This window comes from Rhamphochromis sp. 'chilingali' (assembly GCF_963969265.1).
Source record: "Rhamphochromis sp. 'chilingali' genome assembly, chromosome: 19".
In the NCBI taxonomy this organism is placed as follows: domain Eukaryota; kingdom Metazoa; phylum Chordata; class Actinopteri; order Cichliformes; family Cichlidae; genus Rhamphochromis; species Rhamphochromis sp. 'chilingali'.
Genome location: NC_137946.1, coordinates 29,530,890 through 29,552,703, shown reverse-complemented (window position 1 = coordinate 29,552,703; position 21,814 = coordinate 29,530,890). Strand labels below are relative to the sequence as shown.

Sequence of the window (21,814 nt, the reverse complement as noted above, 5' to 3'; positions counted from 1 at the left end):
AGTTTGTTCCGATCCTTCAAAGATGGGTTACCGTACTATGACGCAAAGGAATAGATCTGACTCAAGAAAAGATCTAAAAAATAAATGGATAGTGTCTCAATGGTCTTATCAGTGTAACAGGAGTACAGTTTCCATAAACAGAACAAATGTTGATGAGCCTTTTTTCTCTGCTTCACAGTTTGTACCAAAATTCAGTCTTGAATCAATAAAAGCCCCAAAATACAAAAGACTGCATATAGTCCACAGTTTGACCCTTATTGTTTGTGGCGTCAGGTGTGCTGGAATTTCTCCTCAAATCCACAATCACTTCTTCTGTTATGTTGAGCTGAAGGTAAGACTGTGCTCAACACCAGGTCCATGGGCGGTTTCCTTGCCAACGATGTCACACAAATACAAATACCATGATATGATGAAAAATACTCATAAATGTCTTTCTGGTGTCTAAGCTGTAATATTTTGCCCTATTAAGACCTTAGAACAACAGTGTAGTTTCTTAAGTTTGTAAGTAAATAAGACCTAAGATTATGATCACGCAGGAGAAGAACGCTTCACTGGCAGGCAGAGAGTGGCAGTATGTGCCAGAAGGAAGGGGAAGCAATCCAGGAGTATATCACAGTTAATCCACAGTTAATTTTAGTCAGAGGAATTCGGGGCTCACAAAAGGAACGACTCAGTTATGTTTGATTATGTTTGACTGATTGTTTAAAGAGCAGCTAATGTGCTAAAGCAGCCGTTAACAATGTTCCACTTCTGCAGTTTTTTGCAACTTGAGTTTTGTCCTGAGAGCTGAGGTGGTCTTTAAACAGACTCGCTCACAGCCTGTGTTTCTTTCTCTCTTCCAGAATGTTTGATGAGAGGATCTTTACCGGTAAGAATGTGATTGATTCTGTTTGTTTCTTTCCCCTTTCTTAGAAGAATAGAAGTTGGGGTCATGTCTCTAAAAGTACTTAAAACAACAAGAACCTAAACATCGAATGTGCTTGTACTTTACTAGTGTATTTACCTGCTGTATCTTACTTTAAATGTAGTGTAACCCTCATAAGAATAGGATCTACTCACTGCCTTAGGCCCCTGTTATACTGGCCTTGCAGTGTGCACCGTCACATCTGCTGTCGCTGTAACCTGGTGCCACTGTGTGGAAGACATGAGTGTCACTTTTTACCACAGTTTTAATAATTTATCTGTACAGAAGCTCAGAGATTCACAGATTATACAGCGGGAGATGCTACAACAGCTTGAAAAGATGACGCTTTGTGGAAAAATCTCTGAAATTTCTTTGCCCCTGGGTTTGACTTGCGCTCCTCCTACACCAGCGCTGATGCCGAAGTTTTGTCTGAGTGGCGACGCCTCATCATTCAGGAGAATACTGCAGTGGGTAGCTGTGCCGTAAAGGCCGGCAGAAATGGATGTGTGCATGATGATGTAATCGGTGGTGCATGAAGCGGCCAGTGAGGCGGGTGTAATGACCCCATCAGTTGTAGCCATAGATAGCTTCTGTGCTTAAAACCCACAATATTTTTAATGGCCAGCAGGGGGGGCAGTACCTGTCATTGCACAGAGCAAATGGCCCTCAAGTGACGATCCTGATGAGATTTTGGGTCGTACTGAATAAAACATTAAGTCCAAATTAGTAAATGTTGGCCTGTGTATCAGAAAGAGGGAGAATCCTGTATATGCTCACTAGCTATCACAAGCCAATGACCATCACATCCCATTTCAAAATGTCAAGATGGTGAAAAAAGCTAATCTCGAGTCCTCATAACAAGATGTTGCCGAATATCAAAATCCATTTTTAATACTGTCTGACGAATGCATTAAAACAGCAACCCCACTGTGTGAGCTCATAGGTATTATTTGGATTGGTCCACGACTGGGCTACTGTGATACCACATTATCACTTAGCAGTTAGCAGTGCATGCAGGTTGTGACAGTCTGCAACTGCTTAAAAACCTAGAAAATGAAAAAACACCCAATTATTTAACATATTTTATTTTTTAAATATCACGGTTCCCTTTAGTACGCAGTTAGCTTGACTCTCATGCTTGCAGCTGGTGACTTTTAAGCACCGATGACTAAAAGTGAGAGAAAATTTGGTTTGTTGCCTGAAAGCAGCCTGAATTTTCATTAAACATGAATATTCTCCATCTTCTCAAAGGAGAACTTTTGGCATAAAGTAATTGTTTTTGGTAGCTTTCCATATGTGCTTTGTGAGTGACCTTAGCTGTAAAATATTTGTCAAGACCCTTAAACTTTATCACAGTAACCAAAGAGCGCTCCGCCATGAGTTTATTTATATATTTACACCACACAGATGTTCTTCGCTAATGGCGTGCGGTGTTTGTTTATCTTCTGCGTCTTGTTTGTTCAAGCTGCTGGCAAGATTGCAAGGGAGGAGGGCAAGCACGACCTGGGCTCTACGCCCGAAGACAGCTTCCCTGACAATCTGAGCATCCCGCCCACCACAGCCGAGCTGGTCAGCAATCCTCACAGCAGCAGGTCAGAACGTGGCCCACACACACACTCACACAAACATGGCATTACCCTGCAGACGTTGTTTATAGTGCTGGAATTTGAGCTTAATGGCATGCAGCCAAATTGTGCCTCTGCATTCAGTGGTATTACTCATAATAATTAAACCGCTGTTTACGGATTTTAGTTACATTTACATTACCATGATGGGACTTTGTTTCCTAAACGGGCCTTGTTACATGATTAATGTTCGGTTCACTTTGCTTTATTTTTATTTCTTTCTCTGCGTCCTGTCTGTCGAGTACATTAGCAGAACTGGACATTTCTACTTCAACTTGCCGCCTCTGACTCGACTTCCTAGAACGACAGGAGGCCAAGCTGGAGGTTGCAGACTTGGAGATGCTAAGATTTTTGTTGGGAGTCACCAGGATGGACAATAAGTACAGCAAAGGGACGGCTCAGGCTGAGCGGTTGGAGACAAAGGCTAGGACAGTTTGGACGTTGAGGATGAGGAGGGATAGTGGATATATTGGTCAAAGGATGCTGAGTATGGAGGTGCCAGGGCAGAGGAAAAGAGGACCACAGAGAAAATTCATGCCTGCAGTGAAAGAGGACGTGCAGAGGGTTGTTGGTTGACGCTGGGGGTGGAGGGTAGGATGGAAGCAGATGATCTGCAGCCGATCTGATATGGTGTCGGTGCTGTTCTTACATCATCAGAATAATGTATTCAGCCAAGAAGTTAGCTAATTCTTTTAAAAACTATCCCTCACAAGCCAACCCAGGTTACCTAAATTCAGCTAACAGCAAGGCTAACTTGATAATATATTTGTAATATTGTATATATTAACTAAGAAAAGAGTTAAGAAAAGATTATTATGATGATGATGATGATGATGATGATGATGATGATGAAGGAACACTATATTTACCTTCTAATTGATATACTGGACAATCGAGCCGTTATTAAAAATAATGGTTATCCATTAGCCATTTTTACACATGAAATAATGAAGAAGTTTGAAAGAAGAAGTAAAAAAGAAAGAACCACGTAATATTTATTGTTCCATGAAGCAATCAATAATTAAAGCAAGTGATGATTTATGATTTTATTCTCTCCCGCTGGTATAAACATGCTACGTGTTCCTTGTACTAATATGGTGCCTGTTCTCACACTCGCTTTATACCTGGTGCAAAGAAACAATTTGAGGCAAGCATCTAGGCCAAGGACACTTTGATGTGTGCTTTTGAGCAGCTGGGATTGAACCAGTGACCCCGGATGACAAGCTCTGACTCCTGAGTCTAAATCCCTTCATGCTAGAAGTGAGAAATGCTTCCCCGGTGTCTCCCTCTGTTCGTGCAGCTCAGCGGTTCTGTCTGTCGGTGCCACCGCACAATAGGCGATAAACACTATAGTGGGCGGATGGCACTGCATGAATCAATGTTAACGTGTATGGAATCTCTGCCATTGGGGTTGTGACTGTGGTGCTAACAAGTGTGGAAACCCTGCATAGCCAGTGTTTAAAGATCCCCGGTGTTGGGCTCAGAAGTCATTTAATTTCCCTTTAAAGGAGACAGATGATTTAAAATACGCCACAAAAAAGGATTTTTAATGATTGTGTTTTGCAGATATTTGCAAATCACCCTTTTTCTATTTGATTTTACCTCACAGATCAACCAGTGCTTGTGTGAGTCCCTTGGCTGAGTGCGAAGCAGGTACGTGCTAATAAATGAAGTTCAGCATAATAAAAACGCTCTGTGATATTCGGCTGTGTGAAGTTACAAATGATTTGAGCCCCGAGTATTGAACAAAGGTTTCCCCCGTCCCCCGGAGTCGCTTTCATATCGCGTTTTGCAGTCTGATCCCTTCCAATACGTTCTATCGTCTGCTTAAATCTGTTTTTACACGACCATAAAACACAGTGCTGACGGGAACTCGTGCAGAATGAACTGTTCAATTCCCGCAGGTCCTTCAGGAGATTGCATTCCTTTGAGGAGGATTAAAACAGAGCCTCCAGACGGGGAAATCATTCAAGTTACGGTGCCAGGTAAGCGAGCGCACGCTTGGCTGCCATTAAGTTTGAGATTCGTTTCTTTTTTTCACTCGTAGAAAAATACAATTGGAGCAGACGTGGGTTTTCTTGCATTGTCATTGAGATAGAAGTCACAGAGACACAGAAACCTGGAGACTGTTTTCATCGTTGGTGCTGTCCCTGTGTGTGATTCCCCTTCTTTCACTCCTTTGTTCGCCTGACAGTTTTGCATTTGCCAGTTTTGATTAGTCGGTTCCTGTGGGTGAGCGCTTTCTGTCAGTAGCCAAATCTGATACCCAAATTTGTTTGGATAAATTCAAATGCAGCCAAAGTGAGGAATCACAATTAGAAAAGGGGGATTCCCCGATTAGCCGGAGCCAACCTTGGATCATAAAAATGAAGAGAAAGCCTTGGCTGCTATTGCATTTACTCTTCTTATTCGATTTTAAAGTTTTAAAAAAAGAAAGAAAACAATTTTTGCTTGAGTCTCTCAGTGAAAGGCTCATTCATTGAGAGTCAAAGCTCTGCTGTTTTGAGCAAAATCAGACATTTAAAATAAAAACTTAAAAAGAATAAAGCTTCATTCATGTTTGTAGTTCCAGATTCATTATATATTCTTCATTTTTCTTTTTTCTTTAATTCCTCACAGTGTAGTGAGTTACACTTTTGCTTAGTAAGTGAAAGATCCCCAGTAATCCTCCTTTCTATCTCACCATGCGCACCAATGCCTCCCAATAATTGTTGTGTGGACAAATGAGACACATTTTAAGACGTAGTTTCATTATTGTGAAAAACGTTTTAAAAAAATAAAAATAAAGGATCAATCTATTAAATCCAGCTTGTTTGCAATGTTTTAAAGGGGAACTTTGTTGGGTGTGTGAAGAGTTTGAAAGCACTAGCTGAGGTTCATGCTTCCATGGAAGCCTTCAAACATATTTTGGTTTTGCAAGATTAAAGACTTTGAGGGTGGAGGATAAGTGATTGGTTCTGTCAGTTCAACTTCCCCTGCCCAGTTAAAAAGCATGAAGTTCCTGCCCTAAATTCTCAACTGTTTAAATGAATGCACTGAAAAACAAGGCTGGGTGATTTCAAGCTAACATCAGTAACAGGAAGCGCTGAGATAACAGCAGAAATGCAGCAGCAGTGCAAGAAGTGTTGCAGCTCCACTGTGTCCTGCTGCTCTCTTGTCTCCGTTGCACCACAAACTGAAAACCTGGTGTGAATACTGTTTGTTTCTCCAGATGCCGGCACGAGTGGGGAGGAGCCCAGCGAGTCTGTGGCCGAGCCCGTCGCCGCCGCACCGTGTCCAGCCACAGCCTCGCCCTCTGCTCCATCTGCCTCGTCTGCCCCGCCCCCCGCTCCTTCGGCTCCCCACCACTCAATGGAAAACCACGCAGGTAACCTCTTCCCCGTCAGCCCACACCTCCATTGTCGCCTCCCTCCTCACACTGTGGCTCCTGGAATGCCAGCTCCTACCAAGGCCTCCACATACTGTTTTGTAGGGAGCTAATTAAGCCACAGCACGTATGAAACCACTTTTCTCACGTTCTTTATCTTCCACTCTTCCACTTCCTTATGACCAAACCTCCCCAATCACTACTAGCCACTCCCACAACCTTAAATATACCTTCTCTCCCCAACTCTGACCTACTGTAGCTTGTTTCTTCCTCCAGCCTCACAACGACGATCTGTGAAATGCACCCTGCATCGACTGCAGCTTGTCAACATACTCTTTAGCTTTAAAATCTGGGCATGCGCATAACTGTCAGTGTGTTTTACATGCACCAACTGCTCGAGCGTGGTCGGACTCCAACCGAAGTGTGTGTTTTTTGTTTTGCCTTTTTAAATATTTGTTTTTTAAATGTTTGTTTGTTGTGAAAGAGTAGACATCAGACCATCCTAAGGCCGCGTATGGCACATAACTCAGGACGCCTTACAGCACTGACTCCTAATGCTACAGCTAGTTCATTTTCATAGACCTTTTTCTAGACTAAAGGTTCTCTTTTAATCATCTTGGTAGGCTGTGCTTGATTTCAATTTGTGTCACTGCAGCCAGAGCTGACGCTGGGTGGCGTAACAAGTAGCTGCTTTGTACCAAATATCCTCAAAAACAGACTGGGGCTTCTGTTTCACCTTAATTCAGAAGGTAGGCGGTTTTTGAAGTGCTCCCACTTCACCTACGAAGCACCGGCTGCACGGAAACATCGCCTCATAGGTGTGTGCTGTCTTACAACACTTCAGCCGGTTGTTAATTGTGTGCCCTTTGCCCTTAAGAGTCCAAACTGAAACGTTTCAGTGATTAGCAGGATGCATGGTGCATATTTGCAGATTTTGAGTAATTTTATCCACTAGTCCAGTTTTAGAGAGACCAAACTTTTCCTCAAAGGTCCTGTTGAGACTCCTAAATCCTCCTCCCCGTATAGAACTCGTTCTCTCCCTTAAACCTTAGGTTAATAGAGTAAGGTCACCAAGAACATCTGAGTAGACGCCACTCTCTTTATCAACTGCACCCGCCTCATTTACCAGGTGCTTCTATAATGTGCCGGGGTCATTCAGATTGCAGACAAATGCATGCAGATGTATGTCTGAGGTTTCTGACTGCCCCGCTGTGATGGAGGTGAAGGACATTTAATTGTGCAGCTGGCAGCATTTAAAGATTAGACTGAGAAATAAAAAAAAAACGGCAGCATTTCTTTGCTTTCAACAGTTTTCTCTGTTTCTGGGCAATCCACTTCACTTTCACCAGTTTTCATTCAAGCTTTTCATTCAATCTCGTTAAAAGTGCAAGATTTCAAAATATGATTTCCAATCTCCTGTGATCAAATTCCATTCACACATTCTGTAGTAGGATGGAAGCAGAAATCTCTGCCTCTACATTTTCTTGAATGGACACTTTAAAGTTTAGGACTCTATTCTTTCTCTGGAAAATTCCTGCACTATCAATTACATTGTCCAAATGTCAAGTGCAACTTTCTTATATATAAATTAACATATAAATGAGGCCCTTTTTTGAACATCTGAAGGAGGTGCTGCTACAATGCTACAGAGAGTCTGCTCAGAGTGATCTTGGCATTAAGCATTTTGTTTTCTTTTATTGATTTCATTGTGCTTTGTTTAAGTTTTCTTTTCTTTCACAAATGACCTCTAAAGGAAAGACAATGAAGGTAAGTGCACTCAGTCACATTTAATATTATTTGCACCTCAGTCATTTGTCAAAGTATTTGAATGATGGCAATTTGCATTAATTTTCAAGGTAAAATAGGTCTGATCAAGACAATAATCCCTTTTGCATGAATGACATATTCGTATTGCACATATGAGAATACCCAGTTCACTTTCCTGTAGATACAAATCACATCCTTTTTTAAAAAGTCCTGTTTGCCCTTAAGTATAGTGAAAGGTTTGACTTGATGATCTTCACAAAACTGCAGTTCCACTCTCAAGTATTCCTGTGTCATAATAATTGTCCATTGGCTTCTTCAGCACAGATGACATACAGTATCTTTCTTTTGACAGTGTTTTTTAAATTTTACATTATTGTTCCCACTTTTACCTCAACAGGCTGGATTTTGATGCATTTTGAATTTTTTATGTTGTGTTGGGCAAAGGGAGCTGTTTGTGGTTGCATCATATTCCTTTTACAGCTTACACAGATCCTCCGTCATGTTATGATGGATTAGCTACACAAGCTAGATGTAGCTTTCAAATAGTATTGCTTTAAGTTGTCTTAGAACACGCTCAAAGTGGGGCGGCTGTAGCTCAGGTGGCAGAGCAGGTCAGCCACTAATCAGAAGGTCGGTAGTTCGATCCCAGGCTGCCTCCTGGCTGCATGCCAAATATCCTTGGGCAAGATACTAACCCCATGTTTGCCTACTGGTGGTGGTCAGAGGGCCCGGTGGCGCCAGTGTCCGGCAGCCTCGCCTGTGGGCTTCTCTGTTTAGGCTGTCTCCCCCCTCGACCCAACCCCAGATGAACGGAAACAAATGGATAGATGGGAAAAAAACATTTTATAAACCACTTTCTTCCTCCTGTTGTTGATCACAGATTTAAAAGTCCTGCCCTGCAGACTCCACACATAACACATCACGAAAAAAAAAAATCACATTTCCACCTCTGCTTCTGGGCTAATGGCAAAACAACACCCCCACCGCCCATTCTCGTGTTTGTATGTTTAACACTGAGCGGCGATGTTGAATAACGGCCTTGGACAGGCGGTATGATATGTGTTCTTGGCGGCAGTTTGCCTGGAATCATTAATTAAAGAACATTCAGCGTTGCCCTACTGTAACAGTAATATTCCACTGACAGAAAATGGACAATAACATTGAATTATCACAGTCTCATATGTTGCACCTGTTGTTTTGTCCATCCCCTGTGTGTACTGAGGGTAGACATGAGGTGTCAGATAAAGAGTTTAGCCTTCACAGATGTAATCATTGCTGCACAATGATGTTAGGCATGCCTCAAGTCAGAATAGGACCAGCGCTAGTCTCTGATGCAGTAAAGCAACAATGTGACGACTCAAGAGATTGATTGACACAAATAAAACCGTGCATCTTTGGATAAACTGTCATAGAAATGTTTTACAGTAGCCGTGCGCCACTGTTCTCATGCTTTTCTCACATCTTGCAGCTGAAGCTCTGTCACCCACTGCTGCCCCGCAGAGCATAAGAAGATCTTCTGAAGGTAGGGTGGACTGACTCATTCAGGATGTTTTTCTGCACAGTGCATTTGGCCCACACTCTCACTGTGTGATTGTCTGTAACCTTGCCAAAGAGGCAGATTAGAATTAAATAAAACTCTAACCCAGCGTCCTCACCTTTGGAAATATTTCTGTTTTGCTGTTTAGTCTCATTTTTGCACCTTCACCACTCTGCCTCCCTACATCCATCTGCGGTTAATGTATCACACTCTACATTGACCCGGTAATGACACAGTCAGTTTGTCATTACCGGGTCAGCGCAGGGCAGGTAGAATTTATCAAATTGAAGTTGGCAAGTGGAGATGTAGTAATGTTCACAGGTGGGAAGCTGCCTAACCCCGTTGACCCCAAGTAATAATTCTTTTTCGGCGCTCTCGGCGCAAAGCTGTTCGTTTTTCATTTGCTTGACTCTTTCAGCAGGGAGCCTGGTGGAGGACATCGGTGAAATGATTCTTCAGCTGCGGAGACAAGTGGAGAGCATCTTCAGCATTAAGTATGGTAAGCTACCTGTAGCGGGGGAGCTTTTATCCTCATCCGCAGCGGGGGCAGGAAGTTATGCCAGGGCTATAAATTTTGCAGGAAGACTTTGATCTCTCCTTAACCAGTGTACAGCAATTTAAAATCTAAGCTTTTAAAATCTATCTGAATATTAATATTGGAACATTTAAGGTTTTCAATAATTCAGCACATGAGAATGAATCTGTTAAGTGTGGGGCAAAGGATGGGGCATGAAAAGGAAGAATCTCATTTTCACATCAGAGGAATTAAAGCATAAAGACACAAAGTATTAGTCGCCTTTTAGAAGGCGGCATGTCACAGCACGCCAGCGACTCTCTGAACATAGACATGCGTGCGCTAAGAGTGAGTGTGGGTATTTGTTCGTATGGGTAATTTTAACACGGCAATGCTCAAAGTTATTAACGAGTTCTTCTTATTCCCTTTAAATACAAAGAAAAGTTTCAGTTCTTAGTTTAAAAAGGGTTTTAGTTCAGCCGGCTGAGGGACTGATGAGCACATGACAGATGAGGCGAGACATGTGCCTGTCCATCCACACATTACAATAACCTGTGAGCTGGATGAGCTTTCTACGTCACGTTAGGTTAATGTGTCTGGAAAAGCAACGTGAGCATGAGACTGAAAACGAGCTAAAAATCGGGTTGTTTTTGTTATTTTTTGATTTTAGTTTTTAAAGCTATCGTTTTATAATAGATTTCCTTGAGTTTAGAAATATGGATGGTGCTATCGCAACATTTGTCTCATGGTGGGTGTAGCCATGTGACCGTGTAGCTTTTTAGTTTGCCGGTGTGACAAACGAGGGTCGGATCTGACCGAGTGACAGGGGGACGGTGCAGACGGTGCAGATGCCCCCCGAAGCTTATCCTGCTTTGCCCGTGTTGACTTTAAATTATGGGGGCCATCATTTACAAAATAAATGTCACTGCCTTGGCTTTTTGTGTTGTCTCTTTTGGACTTTGATCAAAAGCTTTCAAATAAAACTTGCTTTCTATTTTGTTTTTTTAATTTTTAACCCTTATTGTAGCAATCATGTTGTATTCAGTAAGGCCTGGAACTACAGAACAAAACCATAAACTTTCATCTTTCCATCTGTCATATGTTTGTGTTACTCTAAGAACAGAGTAACAGGAGTATTTCACTCACTCAAAAATGCACAAACATTTGGACTTTGTTAGTGTAATTAATCTGCACAGCTTGCTATAATATTTGTGAGATAACCGCATTAAACTCTACAAATGCAAGAAGTCCAGTTCAGCGACTCCTCACAGCTATAGCCGCCTGTATCACCCACTTGAGCCTCAGTAAGGGTACTTGTGTAAAAGGTGACCCTCTCTCTGTAGCTGTTAGAAGGCGTAAACTAACCACAGAGATCAAAACTGTCGAGCCAGGCTGAGATGGCCATTTGAGATGCAACTCGACACTTTCATGTTAGCTCCTTTATTGCTGCTTGGTTAAAAGCAGCAATAAAGGATTGCTGTGATCATGGCTCAAGAGTTGGGAGTTCGCCTTGTAATCGGAGGGTTGCCGGTTCAAGCCCCGGCTTGGACAGTCTCGGCCGTTGTGTCCTTGGGCAAGACACTTCACTCGTTGCCTACTGGTGGTGGTCAGAGGGCCCGGTGGCGCCAGTGTTCGGCAGCCTCGCCTCTGTCAGTGCGCCCCAGGGTGGCTGTGGCTACAATGTAGCTTGCCATCACCAGTGTGTGAATGGGTGGATGACTGGATGTGTAAAGCTCTTTGGGGTCCTTAGGGACTAGTAAAGTGCTATACAAATACAGGCCATTTACCATTTTAAAACTGTCACACAAATTTGGCGAACTTTCCCTATTTGGTGTTTTTGCAATTTTCCCCAGATTTCAGAAGACGGAAAGAAATGAGATGAATTGGAATAAGACGACTTGAATGAAATAGATCAATAAGCTTTGTGCTTGTTTTTCCTGTTTTTCCTTCTTCAGCTGAAGCCCTGGGCCTTCCTGAACCAACCAAGGTGCCGTACTCCAAATTCCAGATGTACCCTGAGGATCTGTATGTAACCGGGCTGCCAGAGGGAATCTCTATCCGAAGACCCAACTGTTTCGGAGCAGCCAAACTACGCAAGATCCTGGCTGCCAGCAGTCAGATCCAGTTTGTTATCAAAAGGTGAGAAATAATTATATATAGAAAGTCATCTGGAGAGTGTAGCGGTGCGTTGAAGTGTGTGTTATTTCAGTTTTCGCTCTCTGATTTGTAAATATCGTCACAATCTTTTGCTCATCTCTAGACCCGAGCTCTTAGCTGAGCAGGTAAAACAAGAGATGCCTTCCATCCCGATCTGTGATTCAGGTTTGTCTCTTTTTATACTTACTTTCTCATCAGCAGCATCTTCAACCCAAACTAATCACACACATATGCAGTGTTAAATTTTGATATGTTTGTTTTGTCCTCTGCAATACACGGTTGAAGTTTTAAGGTCAAATCCAGTTCACAGGCTATTTTTAAAACGGCTCCTTTGAAGAACAACAGAAAGTCCTTGCAGGGATTTTTCTGCAGCTGCCTCCTCTTTATTTGTGACAAAGCTCCTAACGTTTGCTTTATTCAGTAAGTCTTAAGACGACAAAAGTTTAACCTTTAAATGTTTTTCTCCAAAGAGCTGGATGCCAAGGATGCAGCACCAGTAACGGAGGACACTGCGGCTGTATCCAAGAGACCTGGATTCTCAGGTACGGTCGAGCTGCATCAGTCTTCTTAGATTTGCCGTTAACTGTTTAAACACGAATTGCCTCTGCTCGCTGACGTTGAAAGCCAGATGACATATTTTAAAGCGTCTTCGTCCTCTCGTCAACAGAGTGCTTGGAGTCCAAGCTGTCCAGAATCGACCTGGCCAACACGCTGCGAGAGCAGGTCCAAGATCTCTTCAACAGGAAGTATGGGGAGGCATTGGGCATCAAGTACCCCGTCCAAGTGCCTTACAAAAGGATCAAGAACAACCCGGACTCGGTCATCATCGAGGGCCTTCCCCCCGGCATCCCCTTCAGGAAGCCCTGCACCTTCGGCTCCCAGAACCTGGAGAGGATCCTGGCTGTCGCTGACAAAATCAGCTTCACCATCACCAGGTGAGAAATGCTGATCACTCTAAGAGCTGTTTAATATTCTGACTGGTAATGATGCACTTTCCCAGTATATTCATCTGTGGTGCTAAACCAAAATAACAAGCTACAAAATGCACAAATTCAAATGTTTTCATCAAATAAGATCCATATCTGTCTATCGGTCTTCCTTCCTGCAGTTAATGGCTTGGATATTTATTACTGTCTTTAAATATATGTCGGCTAATTCTGTTCATTGTGCTTGTTTCATTGTGTTGCATGCAGACCATTTCAAGGACTTATTCCAAAACCAGGTATGAGCACGCTGCGCTTTGCTTTCATGACATCTGATTTATTACGCAGCATCTATCACAGAGAGCAAAACAACATTTAATGTTACTAAACATATTTTTCGTTGACTTCATCAGCACCTCGACGAGTCACTTTACTAAAGAAGGCCTACGCTTCAATAAATGGTGAGGAGAAAATGCTTTGATAGCGTCCATTATAAATGCTGCGGCTTTTATTTTGAATGCTGTCTGTGACCGATTCTCTCCTCCTGACAGATGATGACGACATTAACCGCATGGGGGAGAAAGTAGTCCTTCGAGAGCAAGTCAAGGAACTCTTCAACAAGAAATACGGTAAATAGATCCGCAGCGTGGAGCTGTTGTTATCTGTACAAGACGGATAACCTTTTTACCATGAACCAGTTTCATCTGCATGATGAGTCCAAGTCGTGGGCGTGTTCAGTTTAATTCTCACAACACAGGAGAAAAACAACACGTCCCTTATTGCTCAGGGTGAGCCTCATAAGTGAGACGTGTGGCTGGAAATTTAAATCCAGAATGTTCGTCCTACTTGTTGAATTAGGGGCAAGTCTTATAAATGCATGCTCCAAATTTCACTCATGAAACGTGGCTGTTAAATTTTGTGGAGCAATTTCAATACAGGCTTCACACAATTTGGTATAGAAGCCTGAAGAGGGAAAAAAAACAAACAAAACAAAACAAAAACGGTGCTAATGTCACAGCAGTGCCTTAAAAATACAACATTTCCACATGCATAGGGTCCACGGGTGGAAAGTCTGCACGGTAAACAATAAAAAACCTCTTATCAAAGTGGTGTCTATAGAGAGATTTAGTGCAAACTGATTTATTTTAGTTTGTGTGGCAAAGAAAAACTTCACATGTTGAATTGTTGTGCACCTAACAAATTTCAGCATTCTTACTTCTTATTTATTGAGGACCACAGGTGTAACAGCTCTGCGATAGGCCCCGCGGCTGATACGCTCTTTCATTTTGGGCCCTTACCACCACGCAGTGCTTCAGCAAACACGTTACCTCACGTTCTCGCTCACACGAACACACAAACAAATTTAAGTTATAAAATATTGTCATGTAGCAATAATCAGTAACATCTGTAGGATCATTCCAGCTTTGAATCAGCACCACGGACAGCAACCGCAGTCAGCGATCTTGGGAGCAGACAAACATCTTCTTCTTCAGCCAGGCTAACACACGCTTTGGTTGCTAACTTATTACTGTGATGATTGCAGTGTATGAAGTTCCACCTTTGTTCAGGTTATAATAAAAGATCTCAAAGGGTAATAATGCTGCACCTGCACCTCTGCTTAAGAACTTTTAGCTGCTGTTATCAAAATGAATGAAGAACGCTGCATTTCTATGCACGTTTCATACCTACAGTATGCCAGTTACAGGCATGAGTTTCTTTATTCATGGGAAAACATGTGCCTGCATGCTTCTTATTTTTCACAGGAAAAGAAAAGGTGTCACACTGATCGTGCCGTTGTTGTTTGTTCTGTTTAGGTGAGGCTCTGGGCTTAGATCGCTCCGTCGTGGTCCCGTACAAGCTAATCCGCGGCAGTCCAGAGTCTATAGAAGTTAGTGGCCTTCCAGACGAAATCCCTTTCCGAAACCCAAACACCTACGACATCGTGTGCCTGGAGAAAATCCTTCAAGCCGCAGATAAAATAACATTCAACATCAAGAGCCAGCTACAGTGAGTGCAGCGACACCGGAATGTTCAGCAGCGCTAGCCGTCGCTGCACCGTACATTTCAGCGGGAATTTAGGGTTTTGCTTCTCGGTAGTTAAGCTCATTATGGTTTATTTATGCTTTGGATTTAAATCCAGCCTCTAAGATGTCAAAGAATAAATCTTCCACAGCAAATGTAAATAAAATGAAATAGAAAACAACGTTTTGACATCCAAGCAGTTAAGCTATGATGAAAGAATGAAGGCAAAGCTTTAAATCGTGCACAATTCAGGGATTTTTTTTCTCTAGGTATCAAGTAAGTGCAGTCTGAATAGAGGGCTAATTAGAATTCAGGAATGTTTTTTATAGTTACAAAAAAAAGATTGTATCTTTAAAGAAACAAAAATGCAGCTACATCACCTAAAATGACCCGGCCTTTTCTCTCTCCTGTTCAGACCTTTTGCAGAAATCTGTAGCCAAGCTTGTAACACAGGTAAGTGTTACACAAACAACCTTCTGTTGATGGAAGTGAGGCTTTCTGTGCTGCGTGTGCCTCCAGAGTAAAAGCCTTTGCTTTGTGCCTTCAGTAGGAACAGACGCCTCCACTAATCGACGGAAACGCAAGAGAGTCCAGGAGAGCAACCAAGTGCCTGCCTCCTCCGACCTGGGAATATCAAGCAATCAGATTCCAGTGATGGTACATTAAATAAAATATATATTTTCTTCACCATATGAAATCATAAGCTAGTTGATGAATACTAGGACATCTTTATTCTTCTGTTCTTACTCACACAGGTCCTTAAAGACTCTTAAAAACCTTAAATACACTTTGATTTCAGAGCTACAGCATGCTGGCCTGCTGTTAGGGCAAAAATGCACTTTAATAAGGAAGCCCCCCTTTACCTCGACTTAACTGTAGCTTCGATCAGTCAGAGAAACTCAAGCATTTAAGACGCCTAACAGAATGCGTATCAGCTTAAGTGCAGTGTATGTGGAGCATTTAGCTGCTGTCAGACGGCAGCCTCTGACATGTAACTGCAGCCATCACCAGTCCCGACAGGTGGCACAGCCTCTCTTCCTGTGACAGGTAGGTTTATAGTAGCGGTTTTAGCAAAGTGGAAGGTAAGCAGCGCAGCTATTCAGGACTGACTGAGAAAATGAGCGGTTATATATCAGCCGTGTCACTGACTCTGACGACACGATGTGTTAACGCGCACAAGGAGGAAAGGAACACAGCTAGCACTGCTAACGTTAGCCACGCTGTATCCAGGGATGTCAGGATGTAAAGTTTCAAACTCAATACTGATAACGAGGGAAACGGGGAAAACTTCGATGATCCATCATAACAGAACAAGATCCTGGCAGCAGGAAATAGGACAGGAGTTCCTTGTTGAACTTCCACGTAGGCTTCATGTATAACTGCGAGAGCTACAGCTCTGCTTGTTTTCTGTGCTTCTGGTGACTTGGTAGCATATTTACCATATTTATCCCTTTAATGTCTGGTAGATGTTTTAGAAACAACACATTATTAGACACAAATAGTTAAACTGATGCTCCCTGTTAATGTCCCAGCTCACACGTTAACTAGCCAGAACCACAATGGTACAATGATAACTGAACAAACGGAGAATGTAGCAGCCAGGTAACAGTTAAATGATGTGGTGACTGTTTAATGGTTCAGCGTCGTTGTACCAGGAACTTTTACTGACCTCTCAAATCCCTCAAAGACCAGGATGTCGGCGTTTACGATGCTTTGCAAAGGTTGTTTCAGCTTCGTTGCCACCACTTGGTTGTCTTGTTTGCATGCAGGCTTATTGCATCCTCGGCCTTTCCCTGGCATTTTGCTTCATATGCAAAGTCTATCATGCTACGCCAGCTCACTGACTGTTGGTGTGTTCAGCTGCTAGTGAGGGGTGGAGCTGTGAACTGGAGAAGGCAAAGATGGCACTGTTGGTGTTTTTTGATTGATTGATTGATTGATTGATTGATTTATTTTTTGGGGGGGGGGTGTAACCTTTTTGTACCCATTAATTTCATTTTTGTTACATCCCACATTTCTCTATAATTTATTCCTCGTAGTTTGTTTATTTTAAACAAATAAAATCATTTAAGGGGATGATGATGTAGAGGTCTCAAAACTCGTGGGTCAAATATGATACACTTCGCCTTATTGGGTTAAAGCACATCTAATATCAGATCAGTAAAAAGCTGATGGTCCTCTCCCCATAAGTTCATGTTTTCTCAATCTTCTTAATGCGATAACTTCAAAACAAGATGACGTAGGATTGTGAAATTGATACCACAGGTGCGTCTACTAGGAGGCTGAGGAATAAATTAGTGACTAGTAAATTAGTGACTAGGCACGTCCTTCATCTGTGGTGATACCTCCATACAAATGGGCAGGCTAAGCAAACCAGAGAGCTGGCATAAATTGGATAATTTAGAAAAAAGCCAAAAGATATTGGCGTGAAAAGGCAGGAAACCCCGGTCGCTGATGGAGTCGGAGTCGATAAAACACCTTAAACTGCAGTAGATGACTGTGTGTTCAACTGTAAGTACTGAAATGTAATATTAAAACAGGTTTAGAGGCAAGGTCAGCAACATTTTGCAGTAATGAAATCATTTTCTCCACCATTATGCTTCTTCCCTGCAGCAGTGGCCCATGTACATGGTGGACTACAGTGGAGTGAACGTGCAGGTTCCCGGGAAAGTCAATTACTGAAGGAGGAACCAGGGCGGCAGCAAAGGGATTCAAGGAGGAGTTTGTCAACACTCGCCACTCTTCCACAGTGCAACACTAACACTTTACCAGTGCTACAACTTAACGATCTCTCCAGACTGAATACAGAGAGCTGCAGGTTTGACTCTGAGAATGATGCTCGAGTGTTGAGGAACAACAGAATGTATGTGGGTCGAAACGTTGCAGGGCAGATGTCGGCTCGACGGGACTGCTATCAGCTGGTCGCGACAGTAATCTTGTTGTTTTTTTTACAAACTGCAAATATTACCGACGTCGTGTTATTTGCCCTTGCATTTTATAAAATGAGTCATGCTGTTGTTTTCCAGCATTTGGTTGCAATGTATTACTGACAGAAAATGTCTTTCATAATGATATGGTTCCATATTATTCAGATATTTGTACTTTTTATTTATTATATTTATTATTAAAATATAACATTATGTGCAGGGATGTAAAATATATTATTCTGTTACACAGCTCTTCGAGGAACTATCACAACACTAACAGATGCTACTAGCACTCAGTAACTACAGGTAACCGCTGAAAACATGATTAAAATGAAGTGTCTTAATTGGGTGTTGGGGTGACGGCAAGATTTTAGAAATTAAAGGAGACAAAACGGACTCAGAGTCTGCCCCACGGAGCAGGGAAAACCTCTGCTCGCATTGAAAACGAGACACTCGGTAAACAGCCTTTTTTATGTTAGCACTACATTAACGATTTGTAAAATATTGTCATTTTAAGTCAGCCTGAATGTATCATGTAAAGAAAAGAATGGTATGTTATTCTGCGGTGACTGTCTCTGGACTAACAATATTTAATATGCTGTACCTTAACGCCAATTAGGCCTTTGAAATAAAATGTGTTGCCTTGCACTTTCATTTTGTAGTAGTTTGTTTTGGTGTTGGTGAGGGGGGGTCAACTTAATGAAAATGAAGAGGAGTGTAAAAAGCAAGAAGGTGGTGAGTTGAGCCCATAATGAGGATTAAATATGATGACAAATAACTAAAAGCTGTTAGTCTAGGCTTAAATGTCAACGACAGGAACCTGAATATTGTTACTGTCGCTAGCAAGTAAGCAAAATTTGTATTTATATTGTACCTTTCAAGATAAATATCACAAAGTGTTACAGAACAAACCTGCCGGAGCATAAAAACAAGAGGTCAAAAATATGTTTTTTTTAAAACAAAGAGTTTTTAGCTGCTTTTTAACAGAATTACAATAATTCAAACGTGACAAAATAAAGGCATAAATAATAATTTTCAATTCAGAGTATGACACAGTGGAAGTCAACTTGGCAATGTTTTTAATTGGTAAACTATGAGAGAGCCAGAGATTTAATGTGAGCTTGCAAAGTTCTTGATTGAACATTTAAGAAAAGTGGCAAAGGGACCTAAAATTTCCATCAGGCAAAATCTGTCAGGGCCCAAAAGAGGGCTCTTGTTTTTTATTGAGTCGGAGAAGACTGTCTGCTAACCCGTGCTGGGCTTGTAATATGTAACTGTAGGCTTGACATATACAACTGAATGTCATCTGCGTAGAAGCGATAAGAAATATCATTAGAAGTCCTCCAAATGTGCTGATTTTGAAAAATCAGTTCTTGAAATGTTAAGTTTCTACTATTTACTCAGTAGACAAAAATTAATCTATCAGTATTAAGTTTAATAGCTCAGTAAGGCCCATGGATATTTCTATTATAAATAATTATATAGTCATATTTACCAATCGAAGTTCTCATTTAAGCAGCCTTATTTTTTTCAAAAATAATATCTCAGTCCTTGATTTAGGAGAAATTGCTGCATATTTATGTCCTAAAGATTTCCGTCACCTATTCCATATATCGGAAATGGACGAGCCGCGTTTAAAGCTCTTTTCCCAGATTAAAACAACTAGTAACTTTAGTAATTTTAGTATTTTGGAAGAGTGTTTTAAACACTACACAAATAATGATTTTCATTATATTTACTGTACCCCAGTACAACTCCATAAATGTGGGATAAAATGGCTGAAAACATGTGTCATTAGTAAATAAACATTATTTACTAGGACTGTTGGAGTTTGTAGTTTAGCACGCCGTTTAGTTTCCCACATTTGCTGTTATGTATTTAGTTCTGGTGACTGCGCTGGTTTTGTCAGTACTGGTTGGAAGGCCTGCTTTGCTTCCTCCTTTTCAGGTCCTAATTAAGAGCTGCTCCCTTCTAAAACAGGAAATGATGTCACCGGACAGACTAGACATCTGTCCAGGGTATACCCCACCTCTCGCCCTATGGGCCAGCTGAGATAGGCTCTAACCCCCATGAACCTGAACTGGATAAGCAGAAGAGGATGGATTGATGGATGGACTTCACCTGGAGCCTATTTAAGTTTGTTTCCTTCCAACATGGCTCTCTCTCCTCCTGGAAGGCTGGAACTTTTCAGGCAGCCAATTTGGTTTTCTTTCCACTTGATTGCGTGTCATCCCTAATTTAAGTTGCGTGTTGGTTGTAGCACCAGTTTTCTTTTCTTCTTTTTCTCAGTTTATGATTAATAAATTGGCTTGGTGGAAGCTGTTGTTGTGTGGCTCTCCCTTCTATATTATTTCCTGCATGAGCCAGACAAAACAAGCTCGTTCACTGCAAATCTGCAAAATCCTTGAATGTTCAAGGCTGTGAAATCTATTGGGACTACAAAAAGACAGCATCCGATCCATAGGTCCACTAAGATGTAGTGGAGCTATGGATAGGAACTTTAAAAGAGCCTTTAAATACTAATATTACAGCAGCACCATTCCACCTCCCTCTAAGATGCTGTGATTGGATGTGTGCAAAGTCTGTTAGAGACTGTAAAAAAGTGGTGAGCCAACTTTGTTGTAAAATTAGGAGTGAAATCCCAAATATTGGGAACATTTGGGATTTCAGCCCTATATGAACTCAGTTAATCAAAGGAATCCGTACACAGCAGTACACCATTCATGAAAAAGGTGCATTAAAAAATTGCAAAAGTGCAATTACTATTATGAAGGCGGAATCTGCCTAAAGATTACAAAGATATCTCTTCATACTGAGCTGTAAACTTGTATTTCAGCTCTAAAGTCGGTCATTTTAACACGAAAGTCCATGGGGATTGGCTCACCACTGCAGTCTGCCTCAAGTGGCCACTCCAGAAACTGTAGTTGCGTCCAACTGTTGGCTTCACTGTTCACCCGGAGAGGTCGCTGCCTCCTGTCTTCCAAATTCCTTTCAGTACACTCCACTTATCCACCAGCCTTCACAAAAATGTGCCCCAGTAGTTTTCACCTCATCCTGCTAAAAAAAGACAAACTGACTCACAGCAGCACAAACCTAACCTTCTTGGCAGGGAAACACGGGACGTTATTGTTGCTATCCATAATTCTCTGCTTGCTGCAGGTAACTTAAAGCAAAAAAGCTCTTCTGTGCACTTAAGAGTCCATTAAGACAGAGTCAAAGTGAAATACCCTGCCAAGCGGTCATGTTCTCCCCTTAACATTTCCACTAGAAATAAATGTTTGAGTGGTTAAAGGAACATTTATTTAGCAGGAAGCAATGGGTTCGTGCTCTGCAGCTAGATAACTAAAACTGCTCAGAAGGCACCGAGCAGTGCACTGAACACACAGGGCATACATAAAGACTCCTCGGCAGCTACGTCCTAAAGGCTTTGAAAGCACTTCTTGTTTAACAGCTTCTTGCTATGAATGATGGGAGCATAGAGTCACAACTAGAAAACAGAGATCCGTATTTGTGTTTCTTTTTAGCTCTTCTCGGTGGAATAAGCAGCCGTGGGATTGGGTGGCTGGGACTGAGCTATGTCTGAATCAAAAAGTCATGGCAGATGTTGTAACAGGAGGGGCTGGATTGGTTTCTTAGCAGCATCTGGTGACCCAGGACCAGTAATAACCTGCAGCATTTCATACCCAGGGCCAAGTTTAAGCCCTAAAGCTGGCCCGTGTTTAAGCCTATTAATAAACCTGAACTCATGCCACAACTGGCGCCTAATGCAGGCACCTCACCTCTACTTGACCCATGCCTATTATTGCGTCATAACTAGGAGTGTTTCATGTTTAGACCAGTCAGTGGAATCTGATCAGAACACATTAATCCAGTGTCTGGAGTTAAACTGGAGGGGTTAGGTAGATAAAGCTTTTACATCCCCACTGAGCTTTAAAGGTACTTTATGTAATTTCCTTCTGCAACTTTAGATATAAATGTCACCACCAGGAGGTGGTGTTTTAACACCACCTCCTGGTGGTGACATTTATAGCTGATTTTAATTTATAGCTGATTTAAATGGCTAAATTACCT

General features: G+C 41.9%; 1 protein-coding gene across 3 annotated transcripts in view; it reads left to right on the top strand.

Moving 5' to 3' along the window:
• The window catches only part of gtf2ird1 (GTF2I repeat domain containing 1), a 43,997-nt gene extending 25,611 nt beyond the window's left edge, over nucleotides 1–18,386 (top strand). The window contains exons 10-27 of one of the 3 annotated variants that reach the window (XM_080866133.1): nucleotides 843–868; nucleotides 2,370–2,496; nucleotides 4,139–4,182; nucleotides 4,434–4,514; nucleotides 5,741–5,896; nucleotides 9,132–9,185; nucleotides 9,622–9,699; nucleotides 11,670–11,853; nucleotides 11,975–12,036; nucleotides 12,342–12,413; nucleotides 12,539–12,806; nucleotides 13,065–13,093; nucleotides 13,208–13,255; nucleotides 13,346–13,423; nucleotides 14,609–14,801; nucleotides 15,232–15,269; nucleotides 15,364–15,473; nucleotides 17,430–18,386. In XM_080866133.1, the coding sequence (XP_080722259.1) occupies nucleotides 843–868; nucleotides 2,370–2,496; nucleotides 4,139–4,182; nucleotides 4,434–4,514; nucleotides 5,741–5,896; nucleotides 9,132–9,185; nucleotides 9,622–9,699; nucleotides 11,670–11,853; nucleotides 11,975–12,036; nucleotides 12,342–12,413; nucleotides 12,539–12,806; nucleotides 13,065–13,093; nucleotides 13,208–13,255; nucleotides 13,346–13,423; nucleotides 14,609–14,801; nucleotides 15,232–15,269; nucleotides 15,364–15,473; nucleotides 17,430–17,498 (1,717 nt within the window). In that variant the 3' untranslated portion in view covers nucleotides 17,499–18,386. Of the gene's footprint in view, nucleotides 1–842; nucleotides 869–2,369; nucleotides 2,497–4,138; nucleotides 4,183–4,433; nucleotides 4,515–5,740; nucleotides 5,897–9,131; nucleotides 9,186–9,618; nucleotides 9,700–11,669; nucleotides 11,854–11,974; nucleotides 12,037–12,341; nucleotides 12,414–12,538; nucleotides 12,807–13,064; nucleotides 13,094–13,207; nucleotides 13,256–13,345; nucleotides 13,424–14,608; nucleotides 14,802–15,231; nucleotides 15,270–15,363; nucleotides 15,474–15,571; nucleotides 17,301–17,429 lie in introns of those variants that run through there. The other 2 variants (XM_080866132.1, XM_080866134.1) reach the window with 2 other exon arrangements.
• The last annotated feature ends 3,428 nt before the right edge of the window (nucleotides 18,387–21,814 follow it).